General features: G+C 45.6%; 1 protein-coding gene across 3 annotated transcripts in view; it reads left to right on the top strand.

Moving 5' to 3' along the window:
* TFAP2D (transcription factor AP-2 delta) overlaps positions 1 to 25,396 on the top strand; it is a 61,018-nt gene that overhangs the window by 23,414 nt on the left and 12,208 nt on the right. For all 3 annotated transcript variants that reach the window (XM_076067329.1, XM_032955006.2, XM_032955009.2), the window contains exons 5-7: positions 5,413 to 5,531; positions 21,132 to 21,273; positions 25,237 to 25,350. In XM_076067329.1, the coding sequence (XP_075923444.1) occupies positions 5,413 to 5,531; positions 21,132 to 21,273; positions 25,237 to 25,350 (375 nt within the window). The remainder of the gene's footprint in view (positions 1 to 5,412; positions 5,532 to 21,131; positions 21,274 to 25,236; positions 25,351 to 25,396) is intronic.

Here is a 25,396-nt window from a genome sequence, read left to right as displayed (position 1 = left end):
TATGCATTTTTATGACGTTGCATAAAAAAAGGATCCATATATTAAAGAGAGGGCCCTTGCCTAAAATATTTGGAAAGTTCTGCAGCATTAGTTCAAGCAAGTCTGAATCTGCTGATGGGACATTGTATGTCGAAACCGGTCCAGAGTTTGATTGCATTGAACCAATGTTGCTGAAATCATGCACTCCCACGACTAGGCCTTGTATTTGACGGGAGTCTCATATATACCTGTGCTTTTTTACGTGGAGGGAGAGATATTAACACCAGTCAGGGTTGATTTATGGACCAGCACTCAGTGATTCGCTCCAGTCACTTACTTACTGGTGGTCAGTTTCCTCATCACTCTTAAATCGCTATTACCATGGCTACTATTCCTATGAATTTCCCTCATTGATGTCCTCTAACAGCATCGATGAGTTTAAACTGATCCGTTCCATCTCATCCACCCTGGGTTCAACCACCACACTGCAGGTCACAACACTAAACTAAAATATATTTTAATTTTACCAGGTAAGGCCCACTGAGCTACACAGCTCTTTTTCAGAAGCGACCTGGCCACACATGATGGTAGCTGAGCGAAGTGGCTTATCACGTGGGCATTTCTAGCAGGCAAATACGCTAAACACGTGCCGACTGAAAATGTGAGGAGAAAAAAAAACGGAGGACCCAGAAGGAAATTATACATAACCACGGGGAGCGAGAACACACAAACTCCAAATATATAGGCGTGAGGGTCGAGATCGAACCCACGACCTCCTGTATACCGGGCGAGGTAGTTGACATCTCGCCACCGTGGCACTCCCCTACTTTCCTCTGTCTGCGTCTTTTCTCGGATTATTCGACACTGCCATTCTCTCCCACCGTCTCATTTTTCCAAAACCTTATATCGTTGCCCAATTAAAGAAACATGAACTTTGGTCTATTACACATTCTTCAACAGTGCGGTCTGTTAAAGTCCACTTGACTACTCAGGTTTTGAACGTAAGTCTATATACATGCCTATTCAAACAAAACATATGCTATTTTAGGTACCACTTTTCCAAAGCTATTTGTGAAACATGCATTCACGTTTCAATGAGCCAAACCTGACATGGCACTTAACCCAAAACCAACTGTAAACTAATCCTAATCCTAACCTAATCTTAACCCTAACCTCACAATAACCTAATCGTATCTCTTACCCTTCCACTTGCCTACCTAACCCTACCAACTTACCGAATCAAAACCGTAACCTAACCCAACCCGAACCTTAATCCTCACTCTAACCATGCTTGCTGGTTAGAACAAAAATCCATTCTCCCTGTGGGTACCAATATTCAGGGGAGCAATGAGGTGTTTTACAATGCCTCGTCATTCTAGTGTTAGTCCTCCTCCCCTCCCCACCGGAGCCGGCTGGCTGTGCTTGTGTGGCGCAAGTTTGTCGGCCCGCTTGGGAGGTCGTCGCAGCACGCGTTGCGTAACGGCACGCGTTTGTCCGCTCCGCCGCCACATCTGGCACCGGGTCGTGACGAGCGGCGTGCAGCCCCGTGGACTGCGTTCAGCTACACGCACGCACACACGCGCGGAGGCTCATGTGACATCCCCATTCAAATTGTAACTGTGGGAAGCTTAAAATAAATGTTTACATCGCCTAGAGGAGCAATTACACGATTTTATTGTCGACTTGTGGAGTAATTACCATATTAGAACATTGAACACACCAAAAAATAATCACACTGATAATGCTGACATTTTGTGTCACAATGTGTTGCTCATATTCCCTCTACAGAGTGTTTGTTTCATGGAAGTCAAACGTTTGTTTTATACTGGGTAGCTTGTATAAGTCAAATAAATTACGAATGGAGTTTAATACGAAGATTTTTCTAAAACGAAATCTCTTTTTTACCAGGTCAGGCCCATTGAGCTATAAACAGTACCTCTTTTATCAGAAGTGACCTGGCCACAAATGATTGCTCAACGAGAAGTGGCTATTCGCGTGGAAATCCATAGCAGCCAAATACTCTAAACTCATGTGTGCAGTCGTTGGTGACTCCACTGAAATCATCAACTCGCGGCACTTGAGAACCCGGTTAAAATCACAGGTGTGCTCTAAAACCTGAATTTGAACCTCGGATCTCAACAGTGCAGGCATGAGGACCGTGAGAGATGATAACGTTTCAGAGTGGCCTTCATCCAGCAGTGGATTGATTATGGCTGACGATGATGATGAAGATGATGATGGACAGCGCATTGCGTAAAGCAGCATTTGTCCCCAAAATGTGTGACCATATTTACAGTGTGGGGAAAGAAAAACAACGATTTGTGAAAACCTGTTGTTCTATTTAGCTGCAGGGATATTAAGTAGCATATTTGAGTTTGACGTTTCTGACATGGATAAACCCGCAGTCTACATGCGCAGTCAATTCGCTCACCGCTGAACGTGTTTGTGCAGAGCCACTGCATGGAATCTCTTGCCCACCTGGTATTTTTTTGTTGTTTGGTATAAAAACGCGCATGAAGTAAAAATGTTAAAGACCCTTTGGCACTATTCGCAAGATGGAAGTTTTTTTTGCGTGTCGTCGCCAAAATCTCAAATTAGATCTCACTTTGACGGAGTGCCCTGCTTTTTCAGTGGGCCACCAACTGACCATAAAGGGTCACCTGTCTACTTGTTCAGAAATTTTTACTCATGTCACTAACAACAACAGCAATGATACTAATGTCCCTAGCTAATGAAATAATGCAAAGATACTGTAATTGCTTCTCACCCTACTTTAATTACAGGTTTGAGGATTGATTCGGTCGATAGAGCTTTGCAAATAGCGGCCGTGTTTATTTTTTTGACAACTACGCTCGCGATCGGGCGTGCTGAGCACAATTAGTCCAACACCTTTTCCTAAATAGGTCACGCCGTCGAAATGCGCGCGGCTTCCCGCGAACTCTCGCGCGGAGCGGCGTTTGACGGTAACGTCGGTAGAATGCTTGCCGTCTTGTTAATGGTATTGTCTTGTAACTCTTTACATATTTATACGTTAATCACTCGTAAAAAGCTGCGCATTTCGGCGCAAGAATGCGCTTGCGTTCAGACTTTGCTCAGCACATTTTACTGAAGGTTACGATCAAATTAAACACGCGTACATAGTTTGGATGGGTTGGGTGTCTCGGGGAGGGAAAGGCAAGGATGAGCAGAGAAGTTCAGACTCTTATAGAAGGGAGGACGATGCGCGGGGGAGAGATATTCATGGTGTTTTAAAAAGATGGACCCGATTTGAAATCGCTATATCTCTGCAACCACGAACCGCCCATGAATGAAACTCTTACCACTTGAAAGGGCGGGGCATAGAGTTCGATGCCTCTCCCAGCGCACAAACAGCCCATAGCCTCAGTCATTCTCAAGATGGCGACCCCGCAACACAAGGGACGTTTTGCGTTTTTCAGTTCAGCAAGACTGAATCCGTAATTGCCGTGCAGCGTGCGTTTTAACGGCGTTTTGGCATTGATCCACCAATGTCAAAGAGCATTCGTCGTTGGTACCGACAATTTGAGGACACGGGCTGCTGTTTATGTAAGGGGAAGAGCACAGGGCGACCACGCACCTCAGAGGAAAACGTGAGAAGAGAGGCGTTTGGGACGAATTCAACTATTGTCTCGATGTTGTCCTTACACCAGGTGGAGGGCGCACATAGAGCATTTTTCAAACGGTTAGTAAAACTTGATAACTCATTAAACCGTTTGTAACTTTGTGTGTAATTGTAACATGTTGCCATCGTGAAATATACTGCTTTGAAATTTAGTCCATCATTTTCAAACACCCCGTATATTTTTATGTTATTTCATGCGAGATGGGATTTCTCCATCTGACATTCATTCCTTTGCAAAGTTCACGGGGTATCGCAGTAATAAGCCTGACCCTCGACACATCGCTGTTGAAGCTCTGCAGCCCTTAGCTTGTTGCTAATGCCGGTGTGGCTAAGTGACTGTGAGAGTGTTTGTTTTGCTTGGGATGCGCTTGTTCTCTCTGTGGTTTAGGTGAGATGTTAACTACCTCGCCTGGTATGCAGGAGTTCGATCCCGACCCTGATGCCAGTATATTTGAAGTTTTCATTTTCTCCTCGTGGTTGCGTATAATTTTTCTACAGTGCATCCGGTTTTTTCCTCCACATATATAAAGTGCAGTTAGAGTATTTGGCTGCTGCATATTGCCACATAATAAGCCACTTCGTTGAGCTATCATTTGTGGCGAGGTCGCTACTGAACAAGAGCTACAATGCTCAGTCGGCCTTACCTGGTAAAATAAGCATAGTTTAATTTTAGTTTAGTAAAAGGTTAACATCTCACTCGATATTTTCCGCAACGCTGCTAGGCCGGCTTGGAGCAGGTTTTGTTGGTGGAAGGCACTCCCACTAGAGCACACAGTACTATCCAAAATCATTCTTTACTACATTCCTATAATTCGATGAACAGGCTAATACAAATTAGATGGTGGTGGCTCACGGTTGTCGTAAAAAAAAAACTAGGCGAGATAGATGGATGGATGTAGGATAGCCAAAATAATTTTCGGAACTGGGTTCTGGATGGTTCCAGCCCAAAGTTAAGCAAGGGGAATTGACACGGCATAGTGAGTAGTGCACGTTTGTGGTTGTCGTTGGTCAGAGTGGCTTTCCGTTTCACTTAAATGTATTTTTTTAACAAGTAGCGTGTATTCAAATAAAAGTTGTTGTGGAAAAATCAATAGGATGGGTATGAATGTATCTATATTTACACACGGCCCACATGGCAATCCAGTGCTGGATGAGGGCCTCTCCACACCACGCAGGCCATGAGGGTTATCTGCCCATGCCTCACCACGTTGGTCAGATTGGTGAAGGTTGCAGGGAGTACAGAATCACGGTGGATTTTGCCACAATGCCCCCTGTTTCTCACTGCCTAGTTATGCTGTTTTTTGGACAAGGTGGTCACCCATCTAAGGTACTCTCCAGGCCCAAATCAGCTTAGCTAGCAAGGCCCAACAGAATCAAGTGCATTCTGGGTGATTTGGTCATAGGCAAAAAATGTATGTCCTTACAACAATGTTATCCTTCTCACAAGCGCTGTAATGAATCCCTGATGATGCCTATGATGACCCGACTGAAATGAATCCCTGATGATGGTGATTATGATGACCCAACTGAAATGAATCCCTGATGATGATTATGACCCAACTGAAATGAATCCCTGATGATGATGATAATGATGACCCGACTGAGATTAACCTGATGATGGTGATTATGATGACCTTGCTGAAATGAATCTCTGCTGATGATGATTATGATGACCTTGCTGAAATGAATCGATGATGATGATGATCATCATCATCGTGAACTCATCGATTGAGTGGAACTCACCAGTGCGCACGCCTCATGTTGTTTCCCATACTTCTGATCGTGACCGCCAGAGCCAAGTCGAAGAACGGTGGCCGGTGCCTGCGCGAGAAACTCGACCGGCTGGGGTTAAACCTCCCCGCGGGGCGCAGGAAAGCAGCCAACGTCACCTTGCTCACCTCGCTGGTGGAAGGTAAAGGCCATTAGTTCCGCTCACTCGCCACGCCGTCGCGTGAGCCCCGGCCCCTCGCTGCCTTGCGGCGGGGGGGATGTGCGGCAGCATGAGGCAGAGTCTGTGTGTGTGCAGCGGAGCGGTAGTGCAGCGGTTAGCGCACTGCCCTAAAAACCCGGCGACCCGAGTTCGTTTGCCGCTCACGGCCAACGCCGGTGACAATTATCTGAACAAGCCATGGGCGTCCTCGAGGTCGTCCCAGCCTAAAACGTGTACCTGGTCCGGTGTGTAAACATCGCCTCTAGGGAGACAAAGGTGGCTGGGCGTGGTGCTGGCAACCTGCACCTTTAATGTGTCGGTTTTCATAGGTTGCTCGCTACCAGCACTTATGCCAAGAGTGTATTAAGGCTATGGGGGGGATCTTTGTCTTTGTGTGCGCGCGTGTGTGTGTGTGCGAGCAAATAAAAAAGAAAAAAAACCTGGTCCTAATCTGGCATAGTATTCGTCGTAGATGTATTATTATAAGTGCTTTGTCTGCCTCCATTGGGCAATCAGCCACATCCGCTCCAACCGTTCTGTGTTCGGAGCTCGTTTCAAACCAAGGCGAAAGGTTAAATGACTTTGGGGGCAGGGCAGCCAGTGTACAGCAGGCAATCGAGCGGTGGTTGTATCCGAGGATTTTGAGCGCAGAGTTGCGTGGTATCCGGGGGCAAGTGCAGTGCACGTTGGAGTGCACTGTGCACGCTGGTCAAGTCCTACATCCCAATGTCACAGCTGGATGGGAACTTTTTGAGCGTATATCACAGTGCTGATCAGTGTGAGTTAGTGAAGAGTGAAGGGGAGGGGGGATTGGGATGGGTAGGCGACTGGTTCAGATATCGCCCACAACTGAAGCCAGTCATGGCCAGGAATCAAACTTTGGTCGCTGGGTTCATAGCGCAGTGCGCTAACCCCGTGCCCTGTATCAGCGTATTTTTTGTGTGTTTGCACGTATGTATGTCGAACTTCTTTCGCACTGTACGTAGCCAACTATACTAATCATAGGTGCGGGGGAAGGCAGGCATGGCACACGAGGGGTGGGTGGCCAGCACCACGCTCGGGCACCTTTGTCTCCCTGTTGGCGATGTTTACACACTACACCAGGTACTCAATTGAGGCCGAGTCGGATATTCGTCACCCGATGTTGGCCGTGAGCGGGAATTGAACGCGGATTGCCGGGTTCATTGCGCATCGCGCTAACCGCAACTACACTCCCGCTCCCCACGAAAGAAAAATACGTGAGGATGGTTGAGCAAAACAATGACTATCCGGAAAATCGACGAGCCAGCTAGTCTACCAGCGACCAGGGAAATAATCTGTGAGAAATCAAGTAAGAGTTGGCGAGATAGGAGCAAGGTTAGACCAAACCTAAAACTTATCCAACATCTACTTGGGCAGCCATCACGCGAGTCGAGATCGCATGCGTCAGGCATGGATGTTTTGTCATGTTTTTTTTTCCTTTACAAACACTGGTGTGAGAAAATGCAGTACTGAATTAATAATAATGATGCCATTTGTTTTGTTTTTTTCCTAGAAAAGCCTCGAGCCTTGAGGCAAAGTTCACGAGGGCTCTGCAATTGGGATCTTTTGGCCATTTCCACCATTGAGTGTTTGGCGTGCGGGAGAGGATATAACAGTCGACTGTAATGTCTCGAATTGCCATCCATTCTCATCTTTGAGCACTGACCACACTCACTTTATTTAGAAGTGCTTTTTTTGTGTTTAGTTTGCTGTCCTTCCCCCACACCTCCGATCAGCACGGTCGGCGACGTACGGTGAGAAGGATGTTCTACACAATATGGGACCTTTCTTGCCAGTATCAAAATATAAAAATTGGTTTGACCCTTTTTGGCAATAAAACAGGTGTTAAGATGTTAAAACACCAAACAGAATCCTTTTGCAAGGAATCCTGTCTGCATTAACCACAGGTACTTGTGATGAACATGCAAACAAATTATGTACATACTCAACTCTAGCTTTCAGTTTCTGAAGAAGCTCCCGGCATGTGCAACGAAAAGTTGGACACCACGCCAAACAACGTGCGGCACGTACTGTATGTTGAACTTGTATCGCACCGTAGGTAGCCAACTGCGCTAATCCAAAGAAAATGCATCGGGAGATCCTGTAAGGCACAACCGCGAGAACCTACATGACAGGACCACCAACACTGCTTGGATACTGAAATCGGATGAGATAAGGCACAGTTTGGGCAATTTGATCAAAGGCCAGTAATGTATGTACGAGCTTCGCAACCACAAAAACGTTGCTGCTGCCGCCTCAAAAACAGGAACTATTTCTGGGCACTGGCAGCCACGGAAAGGGGGACTCCATTATGCAGTGGAGAGAGATCGCAAAGGAGAAAGTAATCCCCATCTAAGTGCGTAATCGCTTAAAAAAATAAAATAAAAACTCCCCGCGAATGCCGTTGCCCGCATCGCCCCCAAAAGCGATTCCGTCGCTGCGTTAACCTAATTTATTTACACTCGCTCGCGTTCGCGGGAATCAACAAGCAGGTAAATGAATAAAGCGAGCACGACATCACCCTGGGCCACATCCCCCGTTGGTTTGTCGACGCGTACGGATCGGCCCTGTGGCCTGCGGTTGACTAATTGACGGTGTTCTAAAAAACACCGTCCGATTTGCACGGTTGGCTACTTAATCGTGCGAAAGACGATCTGCATACACACAAAGCAATTCCACGGACCATGGGTAGAGACATTCTTTATTTTTTTCTTTTTGTTGAACAAGAGCCTCTTCTTCCAAGGCACGAGTGGTAGGGGAGAGGCGTACAGTTATTCTGCAGATGGCAAGCCCGAGGCCAGGTGCCCACGTGTAAGGGGAAAGGGAAGGTGGTTGAGACCACTATGCCCCCCTTACTCACGTAGGGGCAATGATCAGGAATGTGGTGTTTTGGGGGAAGGAGGGGGAAGGGGTGGGGTAGAGACTTGCGTTGTTGCGATAAGGCATAAATCAACACTTGTTTATGGTTTACTTCACAGTTTATTTTGATTTGTTACACGGATGATCCAGTCTTGCCAGCTGTTTGACCATTTTACAAGGGAGATCTGTGATGCGTTGGGCACAGCAGCTTCAAAAACGCAAACAAAAACATCAACACTGCAGAGAAACCGGTACAGAAGGGTCCTGAAGGAATATTGCACAACTAGCGCACGAGGCGTTTAACGGTCGTGAACTAAACAACCGGGAATCGGCCAAATGGTGGAAATATAATATGAGAGCAAAGAGGCGCCAGGGAAATTCAAGGTATCGGTGCAAGTAAGACCCTACACGTCAGTCTAACGGTGACATGAACACACGCAAATCGAAAGGGACGGTGAATACATGTGGGAGCAAAAGGTTAGGTGCAGGTGCTAGTTAAGGTCTTTGTTTTGGCCTAACGGGGAAATAAAGAATGGGGCGGAGTGAAGGGCTGAGAACTAAGCTGTAGATGAGCACATCAACTTATGCCCAGGAAAGTTCAAATGTCAAAGCACACCCCCGCCTCCCCGTCCCAATGCTGAAATGAGTATTGGATCGCCTTCATCTCGATTTGCTCGGCACGCAGCCGGTGTTGGAAAAAATCCACGGCTTATCTTTAGGGAGAACCAGCTTGTGAATGATTTGGGGCACAGGCAATGAAGTTGTATTTGGAAGAAAGAAAAAAGTGAGGGAAAGAGGAGGAAGACCGATAGAGAATTGGGGAGACAACTCTCAATACCGCTTTGAAATAATGGAATTTTCCTGGTGTAAAAAAATGCCAGTTTAGTTTATTGAAACGACGTAGGACGAAACAGGTGATATGGCAAGAAGATCAGAAGTTGTGGAGAAGCTGCGATGTCCTGTGTGCTGTTGACGCATGGGCAGGACTAAGTAACAAGTGAGTAGTCTGTGAATAGGACAACCACTGGTAGCTTGATACCAACTGCTGGATTGGCCCCGCCGGGCGATGCTGAGACCCTCGACGGGACGGTGGTTGTGGAGTGACGCCTGTGTGAGGTTTTAATTCACAATCTCACGATTGTGATTGTGACAGTTTCAATGTCTCTCTGCTTGTCTCCCAGCTGAGTTGTGTCTGTCCACGGATGGATAGTTTTGCATCAGTGTCATCATCATCTTCATCATGATTTTAGATTGAAAACTCCTTTATTTCGAACTGATTGTTGTGGTTAGTTTATTTGTCCTTTCCCCGCACCTCCGAATAGCACAGTTGTCTACGTACAATGCAAAATAACTTCTCCATGCATACACACATCATCATCAGCAGCAGTAGCCATGATTTATTCAATGCGCGATGAAGGCATCGGCAAAGTTGCCAGTCACCCATGACCTCATAACATAACAATTCAACCGGTCTCCTTCGCACGAGTCAATCCCAAAGGCTCCATCTCCCCGGAGTACGTCCACTCGGGGCGGTGTACACTCCTTTGGCTGACACGGCTTCGCTAGTCTCCACCGGCGGCCACCATTTCTTCTTGCAATGTTCCCTGCCCGAGGCCGCTTCAGAATCAGAATCTTTATTTAGAGTGGAGGAATCAATGTGCTATGAAGCTTTTTTCTTAAGTATTTGTATTTTTCCCTGTCTGTCAGTGTAAATACAATTACGCATCTCTCCACGTTCCGTTGCATACTCTTCATATTTTTGTTCAATCTTCTTTGGGACTCTCCATCTTTCTGAACCATTATTTATTCCGTTCTCAATGATCTTCGTGATTAATTTTATTCATGTTATAGCAGGCAATTAGGTTTGTAGCTTTTCAAATTCAGTTCGAGGCATCATTCGTAAATAGTTCTGGCAATTTTTTTCCAGCAGCTGGTACAACTCTCGTCATTCTATCCATAGTTATTTCATCTGGTCCATCTCTTTAACACTGCGAAGGGCAGTGTTTACTTCTTCAAGTTTTACATTTGGAACTTGCTCCCTCGTTTGCAAAACAATATGGTTTGATTCCTGGCATAGGAGTGTTTTGCTAGAGAGAAGCCTTCATCATGGGGATGCCTTTATACAAGAAGTGCATTCACAAAAGGGCGTTATCTATGTACACTTGTGAATATTATCATTTGATCATGGTCAATATGTTTAATAATATACAGGGCGCCGTGTTGGCGAGATGTTGAGTACCTCGTCTGGTATACAGGAGGTCGTGGGATCTATCGGGACCCCTGGCACCTGCTGTATATTTGGAGTTTGAATGTTTTCTCCCCGTGGTCATGTGGATTTTTCCCTCCATATTTAGAATCAACATATTTTAGAGTATATTTACGTGCTATACTTGTCCACGTGATAAGCCACTTCGTTGGGCTATCATTTGTGGCCAGGTCGCTTTGGAAAAAGAGCTATAGAGCTCAGGAAGGTCTTACCTGGTAAAATAAAAAGTTTAGTTTTGGTTTAATTTCAGAAGGGTACTGAGATGCAACTGAAGGTTATAGGTATGTTGGGTGCTACGTGCAACATTTAGCTGCAGTCACCCATTGGCTGCATCCTGGTTATCCTATTTACTTGATTGGCCAATCGGGCGCCGCGTGTAGCCAGGCACGCGTATATATCCTCCGCGCACGTATAAGTGTTTTCCATTTCGGCAGCAAGATCCCATTTTTGCGCATCGCCGAGCGCACCGTCAAACGCACCGTCAAACGATGACGCTCAACAAGACAACTCAATTTGGCTTTTAACGTCACCGTGTCGTGAAGTTGCTGCCTCGCCAGCAGCCGTGCCACTGTGGATTTACGGTGCTGTTAGTTGTTGCGTGATGCCGACCCACTAAGGAGAACGGACTGCGCAACATGCCCGTAATTAAATAATAGAAACCGAGGGTGCCTGTTTTGGCTTGAGATGGAAGTATGATTTATATATATATGCCGTATATATTGTTTTAGTTTGAGGTAGAATTGGGGTGCTGCAATGGTGTAATGGTTAGCTCACCCGACCTGCATGGCAATTGAAACGATGGGGGCAGGTTTCTTAAATCCATTCCCCTCCCGGTGCCCTCTGTCCACCCCAGCGGCGTCATTGAGTCTCGCCGCAGTCGATCGGCAAGTTGCATGTGGTGGGGTAAAGTCTGGCCGCCATGGAAGAGTAGGCCCAAATAGAGGCTCTTCTGCCGGCACTTGCACGAGTAAACAATCACAGGGCGGCTGTACCGTTGGTTACCATCCATTCCGTATGATAATTACCGATGTCCTCTGCACAAAGTCTCGTGATTTTGTCACTTTCTTCCTTACTTTCATCCATCTGTGTATCGATAGTTCCACATTTTTACGTGGAATTTTATTCTGTTTTGTCTCCGTGTGGTCTCCGGCTGTTTTTAACGTTGTTTTTCTGTTTTGCCCAAGCATGAGGAATTGGTTTACTTATACAATTCGAACTTATGCACTTTTTTTTGTAATTTTCAACCTTTTTTTTACTTTGCACTTCTATGGTTTTTTGTATTGTTTGTTTTTGTAACTTTCTGACCCCCCCCCCCCCCCTTATTGGACATCTTAAAAAAAAGAGCTTCATAGCTCATCGGAATTTTCTCCATGATAAATTAAAAGATTGAGGAGTGCCACGGTGGTGAGATGTTGACGACCTCGCCTTGTATACATGAGGTCGTGCGTTTGATCCCGACCATGACGCTTGCTGTATAGTTGGAGTTTGCGTGTCTCTCTCCCTGTGGTTGCGTGGATTTTTCTCTGGATTCTCCGGTTTCTCCTTCCACATTTAGAAACGTGCTTTTAGACTACTTGACTGTTATAAATTTCCACTTCGTTGAGCTATTATTTATGGCCAGGCCGCTTCTGAAAAGCAGCTACACAGCTCATTGGGCCTTCCCTGTTATATTTTTTAAAAACTTGTTTATTATGATTCTGTGGCGTCGAAGCTTTAAAAAAAATACGGCACATTGTCGCGTAGGGAAAAAAAAATGTGATCCTCTGTGCAACAAACCAGCCTCTGACTTGTGACACACAAGCCCGGCTAAGCCAGCCCCTAATCCCCTTGTCGTGTCCTGGTGACCTGTTTCGTTGGGAAGCGGAAACAAGGGCTCTTTACGCTGCGTTCCCCGTCCCCCCCCAAAAAAGTCAAGCGTACTGGGAAAGTCCTTCTCAAATAAGTTTTTAATGACGCTATGTCTGTTCTCAGATGATACCATTCATGTCCCTCCCCCACCACCCCCCCCACCCTATTTACCACAGAATAGCCTCGCCGAATCTTGAGACACTTTGTCTCAATAGGGGGCCTGCATTGGGATGTTTCTGTTTGGTCACTTTTCTTCCTAAGTCCACTGCCGAAAGAAGCTCCCCCCCCCCCGCCACAATGTTGCGTCTCACGGGCATCTGACCATACTTCACCACTCTGGTCCATACTGGTTGGTGAATGGGCTGCTTAAGACTATGATATGATGCACATATCACGTGCCACCGATAATGGCTGTGGCTGGGGAACGAACCTCGGCCGCCGTGTTCTCAGCACCCACCGCTCCCTTTAAAGCAAATAATTAACGCGTGCAGTGTTTGTGAAATAACTGCGACTTTGTTCTAAGTCATGACGTACGTTCGAGCACAATACAACAACGGAATGCGTTTTCATTTACCGTGTTGTCACTGCATGTGAAAATCCAAAGTGTGTGTGAATTGTATCCGGTGCTTTGCATGATATGCAGGGCTTCATTTCTCTGGTAGACTGCAGGAGGCACCTTACTAGCATTGGGCAAGAGGTTTACTGGATGCAGTGTGCCGTGTGTGGAAATATTTGCCTGGGTCGGCGACCCGGACAGACCCGGCGGAAATGAATCCCCGATTGTTACGTACAAAGCGCCGTTGATCCCGATCTCCCTGGGGCTTTAGATCGAAGGTGTCCCGCTGCTTGCTGCTGCTGCTGCTGGTTTGGAGTGGCAATGCCTTAGCCAGACATTTGTGCGTTGTCGCTCTCTGCTGACACCCCGCTGAACTGCACGACGGACAAAGAATCCACCGCGCGGGCACCTCCCTGCCTTTCCTCGAACACGTGACAGGCGTAGTAGGGCACGCACAAAGATGCCCCGTGTAGCCTTCACAGGCTGTTGGCGCAAGTGCTGTTAGCGAGCACCTAATGAAGGCCGGCACGGCACACGAGGGGGTGGGTAGCCAACAACCACGCCCGGCCGCCTTTGTCTCCCCAGCGGCGATGTTTACACATGGCACCACGTGTTCATTTGAGGCCGAGTCGACCAAGGAGGGGGAGGCCCAGTACCGGTTCAGATAATCGTCACTGGTGTTGGTGGCCGTGAGCGAGAATCAAACTCGGGCTGTTGTAGTGCAGCGCGCTACCCGTTGCACTCCCGCTTCCCCCACACAGGGCTGGATCATGGTCCCGTGAGGCCCCTGGGCACAAGTGACAATGAGCTGAGACGTGTTTGGCACCGCGCTACTTCGCAGCTCATTTTTTATTCTGCCTAAAAGGGAAAATGTCCGCTCACCCTGGCAGTTTGTCACTGGCAAAGTTAGAAAAATCCGAAGTGCCGCGAACACATTGGGGAACACTGACTGCAGATTAAGTTCCTGCAACGTCTCAAGCAATTTAGTTGGGCACTTCACACCCTCAGTCAGACATGAAAGACTTTGAATTGGATGAGTTCGTTGTAAAAGTTAATGTCCAGGTCTGATGGATATGCAGCGGAGAGTGCTTTTACCTTTTCCACTATGACATCACTGTTAGACACCTGATCTGACACAAACAGAACTCCAAAGAGACTGGTCACACGTTTGTAAGCGTCCAAGTGATGTTCAAGGCATGCCACTAGCTTATCAATGACCACATAAAATGTTTCAATTTTGAACTTCTCTCTCCCCTCAAGTGTCACATCTGGCTCTGAGCTCTCATCTGCAAATGTTTAGTGTTTCCTCTTTCGCTGAAGATCGTGCTTATATGACTGAGAGACACCTGTCACATTTAAGGCTGCCCTTTCAAAAACCTCAAACTGATCTCGCTGTCCCACCACAAAATCCTTTAACGAAGACAAAATCTGTGCTGCTGCAGAGATGCAATGTCACTTTTCTGTAGGTGCATGCTTGTAGCGTGGAACCGGTCAAGTTTGACGTCCCAGAAATGTGCAATGAACACCATATCTAATGTGTCCAATTCAGCATGTAGTCCAGCGGCCTCAATTCGAGTATCTCTTTTCTCATTATCATCATTGCACATACCACCGAAGGCCTCTCGAATGTGGGTGTAATTTCTCCACAGTGCCTTGGTTGATTCTGTCCGAGCACTCCACCGAGTACTGGACAGCGATTTTAATGTCAGTCTGACGTCTGTCTTCCGAAAGACTTTCCCCCATCTGTGTGTGGATGAAGAGCAAAATGTGTACAGTGACTGCAACATGTTAAAAAAAAAAAACTCGTCATCCTCTGGGCTACTGCCGTCTAAGGTGTTAACACCAACTACTTCTAGATTTGAAGTTTTCGTGACTAATGATCCATACTGTTTTGTTCTTTCGGTAAAGTCACGTAGGTAAAAAATAAAATGAAGTTAATCAAATCACGACGTTTCTCCCCCCCCCCTCTTGCCTTATATATTATATTTTCTTTCATACCCGTATCTCTAGTCTCTTCAACACTGTACTCCACCCCCCAGACCCGCTCAGTGCACCACTCCGACATTGTGTCACACCGGTGGTGTCGTTGACCAGGTGGCTGAACCCCCCCTCCCCCTACTCCACACCGTGTCCCCCGGCCTCGGCATCTCTCCCAGCTCCGGCATTGTTCACACCAGCCGTGTTGCGTACCAGGTGGCTGATGCTCACCCCGCCCTCCCCTACTCCAGATCCCCCCCCTCCCCGCCCTCTACTTCTCTCCCCTCTGGCTCCTCCCCCCCCCCTCTCGCCTTATACAGTGTCCTTGTTACGAGCAGCTCTTGTCCACTACAGCAAATTACTTCTTGCTGTGACTATCCCACCTGATGACGGAGGCTTTTGTTGCTTCCGAAAAGTCGTGATTTGATTAACTTTATTTTATTTTTTACCTACGTGACTTTACCGAAAGAACCAAAGAGTATAAACACCAACTACGTTAAGTGAATGCGCTGCGCACGGCACAGACTCTATCAGAGGGGTTTTTGTTTCAGGTGGATCTGTAGCCCATTGTATTTTCCTGACATGTTGCTTGCATTGTCATATGGCTGACCTCTACAGTTTGAGAGGTCCAACCCAAGGCCCTCCACCATCAAAGTCACAAAGTCTGCTAAACTTTGACCAGTGTGGCTCTCAATTGGCTCAAAGCCCAGGAATCGCTTCACCACATTCCCGCTGCTGTTAACAAACTGGAATATGAACGTCAATTGGTCCGCATGTGACAGGTCAGGGGTGGATGAAATCTCATCTGCTATTGTTTGGTGAGTTTTCTTACCCATTAGCTCAATTAATTATTCACATTGTCGATGACAAATAGGACACTGTGCCTCTCCCTTTTCCGCCAAACGTTTTAATATGTTCAGCTAAGAATGGGTCAAATTGTGATAGCAATTCTAGGATGGCAAGGAAATAACCGTTATGGGTTGACCCAAACCGTTCATCATCTCTCCTAAATGCAACTCCTCTTTCACCCAAGAACTTGATCACTGCTGCAACTCTTTTCAAAATGTCCCTCCAGTATTTACGTTCCCCATCAAGTTGCTGCATGAGATCTGCATCTATAGCACTGCCCTTTGTCCGCTGGTGCAAAGCAAGCATGCATGATCTGTGTTCTGCACTGTTTTCGTGTTCCCCTATTCTTTCAGAGTGCTTCCAGTCACTAAACCCCTGACTAAAGCCACCGAACTTGCTGGAGAACAGTTTGCATGCAAAACAGTACACACAACTTGTTGAGGGTGAGTACAGTAGCCACTGTCTAGAAACCTGCCCATTTGGCAATATACAGTTCAGGAGATTATTGCTGAAACTTCTAGTCTCTCCACCAAGCGCTCTATCTCAGACTGAAGCTGGGTATTTTTCACGGCAATTTTGGAAGGGGACTTCTCTTTCAATAAGCACTGACTTAACAATGTCACTGGAAGTGCCTTGCCATAATGCAGGGTCAGTGACCTTATAGCACCAGGAATGGCTTGGTTGCTGATTTGATTCTTGTGAACTGCCCAACTGCTCCTGAGGTGTAAATGATGGTTCTTGTATACCATTAGCTGTTGAGGGTTCACCTCCAAGGGATGGCTCTGGGGGAGTGACAACATTACTGGAAACTCAACTAGTGCGAGTTCCTTCCTCACAGCTGACAATAGTGCTGCTGCTGTCATCATTACTATCAGAGGGTTTTTGAAAGAAGTTGGCAATGAGTGGAACACTTTGAAGCAAAACTGCCTCTCTTGCCTCCTTTTCTTTTTTGGCTTTCCTTTTGGAAGCACCGCTATTCCAACGTTTGTGGTCCTTATTTCAGAACTAGTATGCCATTTATATGAATATATTTATAGCATATCTCAATTCTTATTAAATAATAATTGAATTAATATTTATTAATAACGACAACACCCTTCAAATACTGTTCTTGGAAAATACAATCAAGTGGTAGTATTTTATAGCCTACTTTTACCTAAAGACAGCTTTGAGTAGATAAAATAAAGACATAGAAAAGCACATGAAAAAAAATAACCCTAACCCGTTAAAAAGGCTTGTTAGAAAATAGCCCTTAGGAGGGATTGTTGAAGTAGCCTTTAAATAGGCTGTTGCTTTATAAAAAGATGAAAACAAGTCTGTGAATATATAACTGTGGTGTACCAAGCAAGAAAACAGGAATCTGTCTGTGGCTTTTGCTCCCAAGAAATGTCTTATATACCTGCCTGACACAAAGATAATTATGTTGCTTGAAATTCAAAAGATAACTTTTTTTCATTGGATGAACAACCAACAAAGGTTTCTGATAAGTTAGTTAAATAATTTGGTGGAGACTATGCACATAGGCCACGTCCAGAAGACAGAGCTTGAATGAACGCTGTCAAGCAAGGACCGCGTCTTTTAAGCTGTGTGGGCGGAGTTAACATATGAATTAGCATGTTACCAGCCCCACCTCTGGAGCGGAGGAGGGAGGGGGCTGGGAACAGACAAAAAAAGGAAAAAAGAAAAACAAGAGAAACAGCCAAGGTGCGCTGCTGTGTCCTGAGTTGCATTATGACTATGCTATAAACTGGACAACTATATAATACATGATTATACCTTCCAATCTAAACTACATGGTATAACATATCCATAGACAAATTCCACCTTTGAATTATACAATGCGTTACTTTACACTACCCTATACTTTAGACTATAAAATATTAGACTTGTAACATTACCCTGTCTTATTCTATGAACCCAACTATATACCACACTACTGTATATTCACTATGCAATTATGATGCTATATATTGCCTTATGAGTTATGTTAAACATTACAATGTTATACTATTGTTATACTACGTGTTATAAACCATATCATTAACCGTGGTGTGAGAGGTATTAAGAGGCCATGCCAGCGAAAGGGCTGCGGTCTGAAGGTCACCATAAAATACAATCAATTAAGAACCGAAATGGTTTATAACATCTTTCCAATGGTTACTAAGCCAGAATCCATCTTCTTGGTTGAAATTGTCTCTGTGCTTGTATATGTGGATGGCCTCATGAACGATGGCTTGCAAAGAACCTCCGTCTTGGAGAAGTCAATGTAATGTGAGCCCACTGAATTATAACAGTGATCTGCCACGGCTGAGGAGTTATTCCTACTGTGTTTAAGTCTGGTTTCTCCAATGTAGCTGCTACCACAGAGGCACAGTAGTTTGTAAACGCCCGGGTACTGTATGTCTGGAACCACATCTTTTACAGATGGAACCAGATCACGGATTGTATGTACTGTGTTGAATCGGACCTGGATCTTGTGTTTATTCAGGATTTTGGAGATCTTTTTTGTGACCCCCGCAATGTAGGGGAAGGTGATGGTTTTGAATGGCTCCTCAGAGGATCCTTCTTCATGACTGGAGTGATGGCTTTGCGGATTGTGTAGTCGGAGTAACCATTAGCCTTCAGAGCTTGGTGTATGTGTTTGAGTTCACTGGCAATGTGATCCTCGTCGGAAATGCATTGGGCTCTATGGTATAGAGTCTTTATGAGGGAGTTTTTCTGAAATGGATGGTGGTGGGAATCCGGTGTTAAGTAAGCATCCGTATGGGTAGCTTTCCTGTAGACAGAGTGGCTCATTGAACCATCAGGTCTCCTTTTAATTAAGATATCCTAAAAGGGTAGCATGCCTTCTTTTTCGACCACCATGGTAAATCTGATGGCTGGGTGTATGGAATTGATGTGGTCGAGGAATTGGTCTAGAGCAGGTCGGCCATGTGGCCAGATGACAAAGGTGTCATCCACATACCTCTTCCATAAGGTCGGGCGTAGAGTGGCAGTCTGGATATATTGTGACATGATACAATATTCGATTTGGTGCTTTCGTGACTGCAGGACTTAATCTTTGTTTTTTTCGGTAAAGTCACGTAGAAATAATAAAAAATAAAATTACAAAATATATGACGTTTCGATTGCAACACAATCAATCATCATCAAGTAGAGGAAACACATAACCGCAGATATATATACAAACCTTAAATAGAGGGAATTAACACAGATATACCAGGGGATACAGAGAGACGGAGCATCACACTAAATCAAACAGGGTTTAGCAAAATTTAGAAACTATGTAAAGCAACACAGACGGTCGGTTAAAACACAATTAACGCATGGTCTGGTTGAATACGCTATTTCAAAGATTGTTAAATTGTAAGTTGAGTGTGAAATTTAAGATAGTGATAGAATACATACCGTAGAGAGACCTATGAGGGGAGACACACACACAGTTAAGAGGCAAAGCAGCTTTGTACCAAGGCCTTAAATAGCCAGAGATGGAGGGACTTATTTCTACGTGACTTTACCGAAAAAACCAAAGATTAATTCCTGTAGTCACGAAAGCACCAAATCGAATATTGTATCATGTCACAATATATTGTAGCATGCCAACCAGTGGCTCAGTTGTACAGAAGCACTGTACTCTCCGAGAGGCTCTCGTTTTAAGCATGCACTGTATGTACCAAGGGGCCTAGGTGTGTTACGCTCGATGTGTGCACCCAGGGGCCTGGTGGCCCTAGTGGTCAACTCACGCTTTAAGCACCAAGGGCCCTCACATTGTAAGCGCCGAGGGGTCAGGGGCGCAGTAATGGTCAGCTCACGTTTTAAACACCAAGGGGTCTGGGGGGCCCTCACACTGTAAGCACCCAGTGGTCTGGGGGGCCCTAGTGGTGAGCTCACGCTATAAGCACCCAGGGGCCATGTGGTCAGCTTGCGCTGTGCGTACTGAGGGCCCCGGCGTTCAACTTCCTTAGGAAGTCTTGGGCCACGCACCGCGCACGGCCTGAGGCTTGGAGGCCCCCTGCCAGCCCGAGGCCCCGGGGCACTGGCCCCACTAGCCCGGTCCATAATTCAGCCTTGCCCCCACACACACCACACTAATCTCTGACATGCACAGCAATTGCATACATTGCACCAACAGTGAATAGAGCACCGTGCGCTTTTTAAGAACAATGGAATTGGTAATTAACAAATTTTCAGCCCTTTGTCAATCCAATCAATCATTATTTTACATGCCAATATCGCCCTCAATAAAGTCGATAGCAGTGCTGCACATGACAACAGAATGGGAATGGTACAAGATGGTTGACCATACTTCACCACACTTTTATGAGCTAAAAATTCATTTACTGCATTTTTTTTGTACACGCAACGAGATTAGTACGAGTGCACTGTCATTAAAATATACATTAATAAAGCATGTCATTCTATCAGATATGATGTGTTTGTGCTAAAACTAATGTAGCTAGTTGAGATGATCCTTCGGTAATGTATGAGAAACATTAGACATGTGAACGAGAAATGTCTCCGAAATTCCGTGCGAAATGATGACACCGCAATTATTCACCTCCAACGTCTTTCTCTTCTTCCACAATAATGTATAACTCCCTAGTTTCGAATGTAGCCCCAGTCTAATCAGTTTATGTATTAACCGTGTGATGATGACAATACCGTACTGTGTTGCCAATTAGGGCAGTGATTCATTACAAGTGTAATACTCTGTAAGCTGTATGATTGGATTTGTTTTCTTGTTTTTCGTTTTAAATGTTTTGCCAAAGTGTTGAGTTCACCTTAATACGCTATGACGAGTTTAAACTGTCGATGCAATTTAACGCTATTGCCTTTCCCGAATAAGATAATTAACTTGATGCTCTTTTGTTTTAAAACACACAACTCTGGGAGGCCTGAATTAGGACAATTGACCAGGGCATTGTCAATTTATTAGGATCAGTGATTGTATAAAAAGGATTAATCTTCTTTGGTTATTTCGGTAAAGTCACGTAGAATGAGAATAAAATAATAAAATAACACAATAAAATTCTCACGACGTTTCGCCCACAACGCAAGCGGCCGTCTTCAGGTGAAAGGAACAGACCTGTCGGGACGACAGAGCTTCAATGAACGATGTTAAGATTCGTAGCGACTTTTAAGCTGGTTGGGAGAAGTGAGGCACCTACCGGGGGGGCGGTTGTCTTTGTCGTCCGCTCTCTCACAGGCGAGGCCCTTCACCTGGCGCGTGACTTTGGCTACACATGCGAGACGGAGTTCCCCGGCAAGGCGGTGGGCGAGCACCTGGCGAAGCAGCACGCGGAGCCCAAGGAGCAGCAGACACGACGCAAGATGATACTCGCCACCAAGTAAGATGATACTCACCACCAAGTAAGATGATACCACCAAGTAAGATGATACTCGCCACCAAGTAAGATGATACCACCAAGTAAGATGATACTCACCACCAAGTAAGATGATACCACCAAGTAAGATGATACTCGCCACCAAGTAAGATGATACTCGCCACCAAGTAAGATGATACTCACTACCAAGTAAGATGATACCACCAAGTAAGACGATACTACCAAGTCAGACGATACTCGCTACCAAGTAAGATGATACCACTAAGTAAGATGATACTCGCTACCAAGTAAGATGATACCACCAAGTAAGTTGATACCACCAAGTAAGATGATACTCGCCACCAAGTAAGATGATACTCGCTACCAAGTAAGATGATACCACCAAGTAAGATGTTACCACCAAGTAAGATGTTACCACCAAGTAAGATGATACCACCAAGTAAGATGATACCACCAAGTAAGGTGATACTCGCCACCAAGTAAGATGATACCACCAAGTAAGATGATACCACCAAGTAAGATGATACTCGCTACCAAGTAAGATGATACTCGCCACCAAGTAAGATGATACCACCAAGTAAGATGATACCACCAAGTAACATGATACTTGCCACTAAGTAAGATGATACTCACCACCAAGTAAGATGATACTCGCCACCAAGTAAGATGATACAAGATTATATGTATTTATCACGCAATATGGTCATTCGCCAAAGTGATTATCATGCAAGATGATAAGTAAAATAATCGTAATCATAAGTAAGATAATCATGATAAGTTAGATAATCATACAGTGAGGGAAAAACGTATTTGATCCCCTGCTGATTTTGTACGTTTGCCCACTGACAAAGAAATGATTAGCCTATAATTTTAATGGTAGGTTTTTTGAACAATGAGAGACAGAATAACAACAAGAAAATCCAGAAAAACGCATGTCAAAAATGTTATAAATTGATTTGCATTTTAATGAGGGAAATAAGTATTTGACTCCTCTGCAAAACATGACTTAGTACTTGGTGGCAAAACCCTTGTTGGCAATCACAGAGGTCAGACGTTTCTTGTAGTTGGCCACCAGGTTTGCACACATCTCAGGAGGGATTTTGTCCCACTCCTCTCTGCAGATCTTCTCCAAGTCATTAAGGTTTCGAGGCTGACATTTGGCAACTCGAACCTTCAGATCTCCACAGATTTTCTATGGGATTAAGGTCTTGAGACTGGCAGGCTACTCCAGAGACCTTAATGTGCTTCTTCTTTAGCCACTCCTTTGTTGCCTTGGCCATGTGTGTTGGGTCATTGTCATGCTGGAATACCCATCCACGACCAATTTTCAATGCCCTGGCTGAGGGAAGGAGGTTCTCACCCAAGATTTGACGGTACGATTTGGCCCCGTCCATCGTCCCTTTGATGTGGTGAAGTTGTCCTGTCCCCTTAGCAGAAAAACACCCCCAAAGCGTAATGTTTCCACCTCCATGTTTGATGGTGGGGATGGTGTTCTTGGGGTCATAGGCAGCATTCCTCCTCCTCCAAACACGGCGAGTTGAGTTGATGCCAAAGAGCTCCATTTTGGTCTCATCTGACCACAACACTTTCACCCAGTTGTCCTCTGAATCATTCAGATGTTAATTGGCAAACTTCAGACGGGCATGTCTATGTGCTTTCTTGAGCAGGGGGACCTTGCTGCAGGATTTCAGTCCTTCACGGCGTAGTGTGTTACCAAATGTTTTCTTAGTGACTATGGTCCCAGCTGCCTTGAGATCATTGACAAGATCCTCCCATGTAGTTCTGGGCTGATTCATCACCGTTCTCATGATCATTGCTACTCCATGAGGTGAGATCTTGCATGGAGCCCCAGGCCGAGGGAGATTGACAGTTCTTTTGTGTTTCTTCCATTCGCGAATAATGGCACCAACTGTTGTCACCTTCTCTCCAAGCTGCTTGGCAATGGTCTTGTAGCCCATTCCAGCCTTGTGTAGGTCTACAATATTTTACCCCTGACATCCTTGGAGAGCTCTTTGGTCTTGGCCATGGTGGAGAGTTTGGAATCTGATTGATTGATTGCTTCTGTGGACAGGTGTCTTTTATACAGGTAACAAGCTGAGATTAGGAGCACTCCCTTTAAGAGTGTGCTCCTAATCTCAGCTCGTTACCTGTATAAAAGACACCTGGGAGCCAGAAATCTTTCTGATTGAGAGGGGGTCAAATACTTATTTCCCTCATTAAAATGCAAATCAATTTTAACATGAATTTTTCTGTATTTTGTTGTTGTTATTCTGTCTCTCACTGTTCAAACAAACCTACCATTACAATTATAGACTGATCATTTCTTTGTCAGTGGGCAAACGTACAAAATCAGCAGGGGATCAAATACTTTTTTCCCTCACTGTAAAAGATTACTTATGATAAGTGAAATTACTGATACAAGATGATACGTAAGCGATGCAAGATGATGAGTAGCAGCGGTCCCAACAACACCACCCTGGATTGGCGTCAGTGTAGCAGTTCACATCCTTGTTGTGGGGATTCACTCGGCCCGCGTCATCTTCTCTGCTGTTGATGAAGTGAGCAGCGCTCTGTGGGAAAGGCGCGTGTCACAATTGAACCACAATACCTGGCTGATCTCGTTGAGGAACCTAAATCACCACATGAACTCTGGCCATCCTTGCAGCAGCGGCTTTTAGCTAGCCATCGAACAAAGATGGCCACTTCTAGATTTAAAGCTTTCGTGACTGCAAGGATCCATACTCTTCCAGACAGGCTCGTCCCTTCACCTGATGAAGGCCGCTTGTGTTGTGGCCGAAACGTCGTGATTATTGTTGTTTTATTATTTACCTACATGACTTTACCGAATAGAAACAAAGAGTAAAGATGGCCACCGCATCACGTGCTTTCAGGCGTGCTTCTGCGGCCATCTGGAAACGCTCTTCCTTCCGACAACATTAACAACAACCACCAGTGTTGTATGTATGTAGAACTTATTTCGCACCGATGTAGCCAACTATTATGATCATCGGAGGTGCGCGGGAAGAACAACCTAAACACAGAAAAAGTGTTCTAAAGAAATTAGTTTTTAACTCGATTTAATGTTGCATAGCTCCAGTGGCTTCCTAATATTGAAGTATGCAGCAATGGCTGTTCTTCGCTTCTCTGAGGAAGGGCAATTGCCCTTGACAGCTGGGGTCTTTCAAGTAGTTGTGATCACACAATGTGTGTACCGTCTTGGTGTGATCACGGTGTTGACTAAAGTGTGGCAGCCAGGTATTTGACAGTCCTATCCGCCCCTCATTAAGGAAATAATTCCCCCGCCCACGTGCTACATATTATGCACACGCCACGATTGCGAAATAAACAAAGCGATTCCTGAATTTGGCCATCACTCTTTAATTGAATCGCGGAGCAGTGAATAGTCACGTGTCCAGTAAGCAAAGAGCTTAATGCCCTATGCAATACGTTCACTTGACCGTGTCCTAGGGTTGGTACCTATTCCGGTTTTCCCAGGATGGTTCCTGGTATGTATGTACTTATGTTGAACTTCCTTCGCACCGTGTGTAGCCAACTGTTTTAATCGGAGGTGTGGGGGAAGGACAACAAACAAAACACAAAAATAAGTTCTGAAATAAATTAGTTTTAAATGTAGATGATTTAAAAGTGCATAGCTGCAGTGGCTTCCTAATATCGAAAGGAAGAGCGTTCCAGACGGCCGTAGAAGCACATTTGAAAGCGCGCACGATGCGGTGACCATCTTTGTTCGATGGCTGGCCAGAAGCCACTGCTGCGAGGCTGACCGGAGCTCGCGCCATGGTTCATGCTCTCTGACGAGATCAGCAAGGTATCGTGGCCTATTTGTGATTTGTGGCAAGAACTTTGTGTGACGAGTGGGACCTTGTAAGGTCGCACTTGTGAGTGTGCCCAGGTGTTGAGGTACCGTGGTGCTCCATACCGCCCTCCCCCCCACCATGCGCTCGACAGACAGATCTGCAAGGAGTTCCAGGACTTCCTGAGCCAGGACCGCTCTCCCCTTGGCAGCTCACGGCCAACACCTGTGCTGGACCCAGAGGTTCAGCGTCACCTCACGCACTTCAGGTACATGCACACGTACAGCCCTCTTGGCCAGTCAGTTCACTGTCGG

This window comes from Petromyzon marinus, chromosome 15 (genome assembly GCF_048934315.1).
Source record: "Petromyzon marinus isolate PM22_M1 ecotype Great Lakes invasive population chromosome 15, UKy_Petmar_22M1.pri1.0, whole genome shotgun sequence".
NCBI classification, from domain to species: domain Eukaryota; kingdom Metazoa; phylum Chordata; class Hyperoartia; order Petromyzontiformes; family Petromyzontidae; genus Petromyzon; species Petromyzon marinus.
This window is presented reverse-complemented; position numbering and strand designations above follow the sequence as displayed.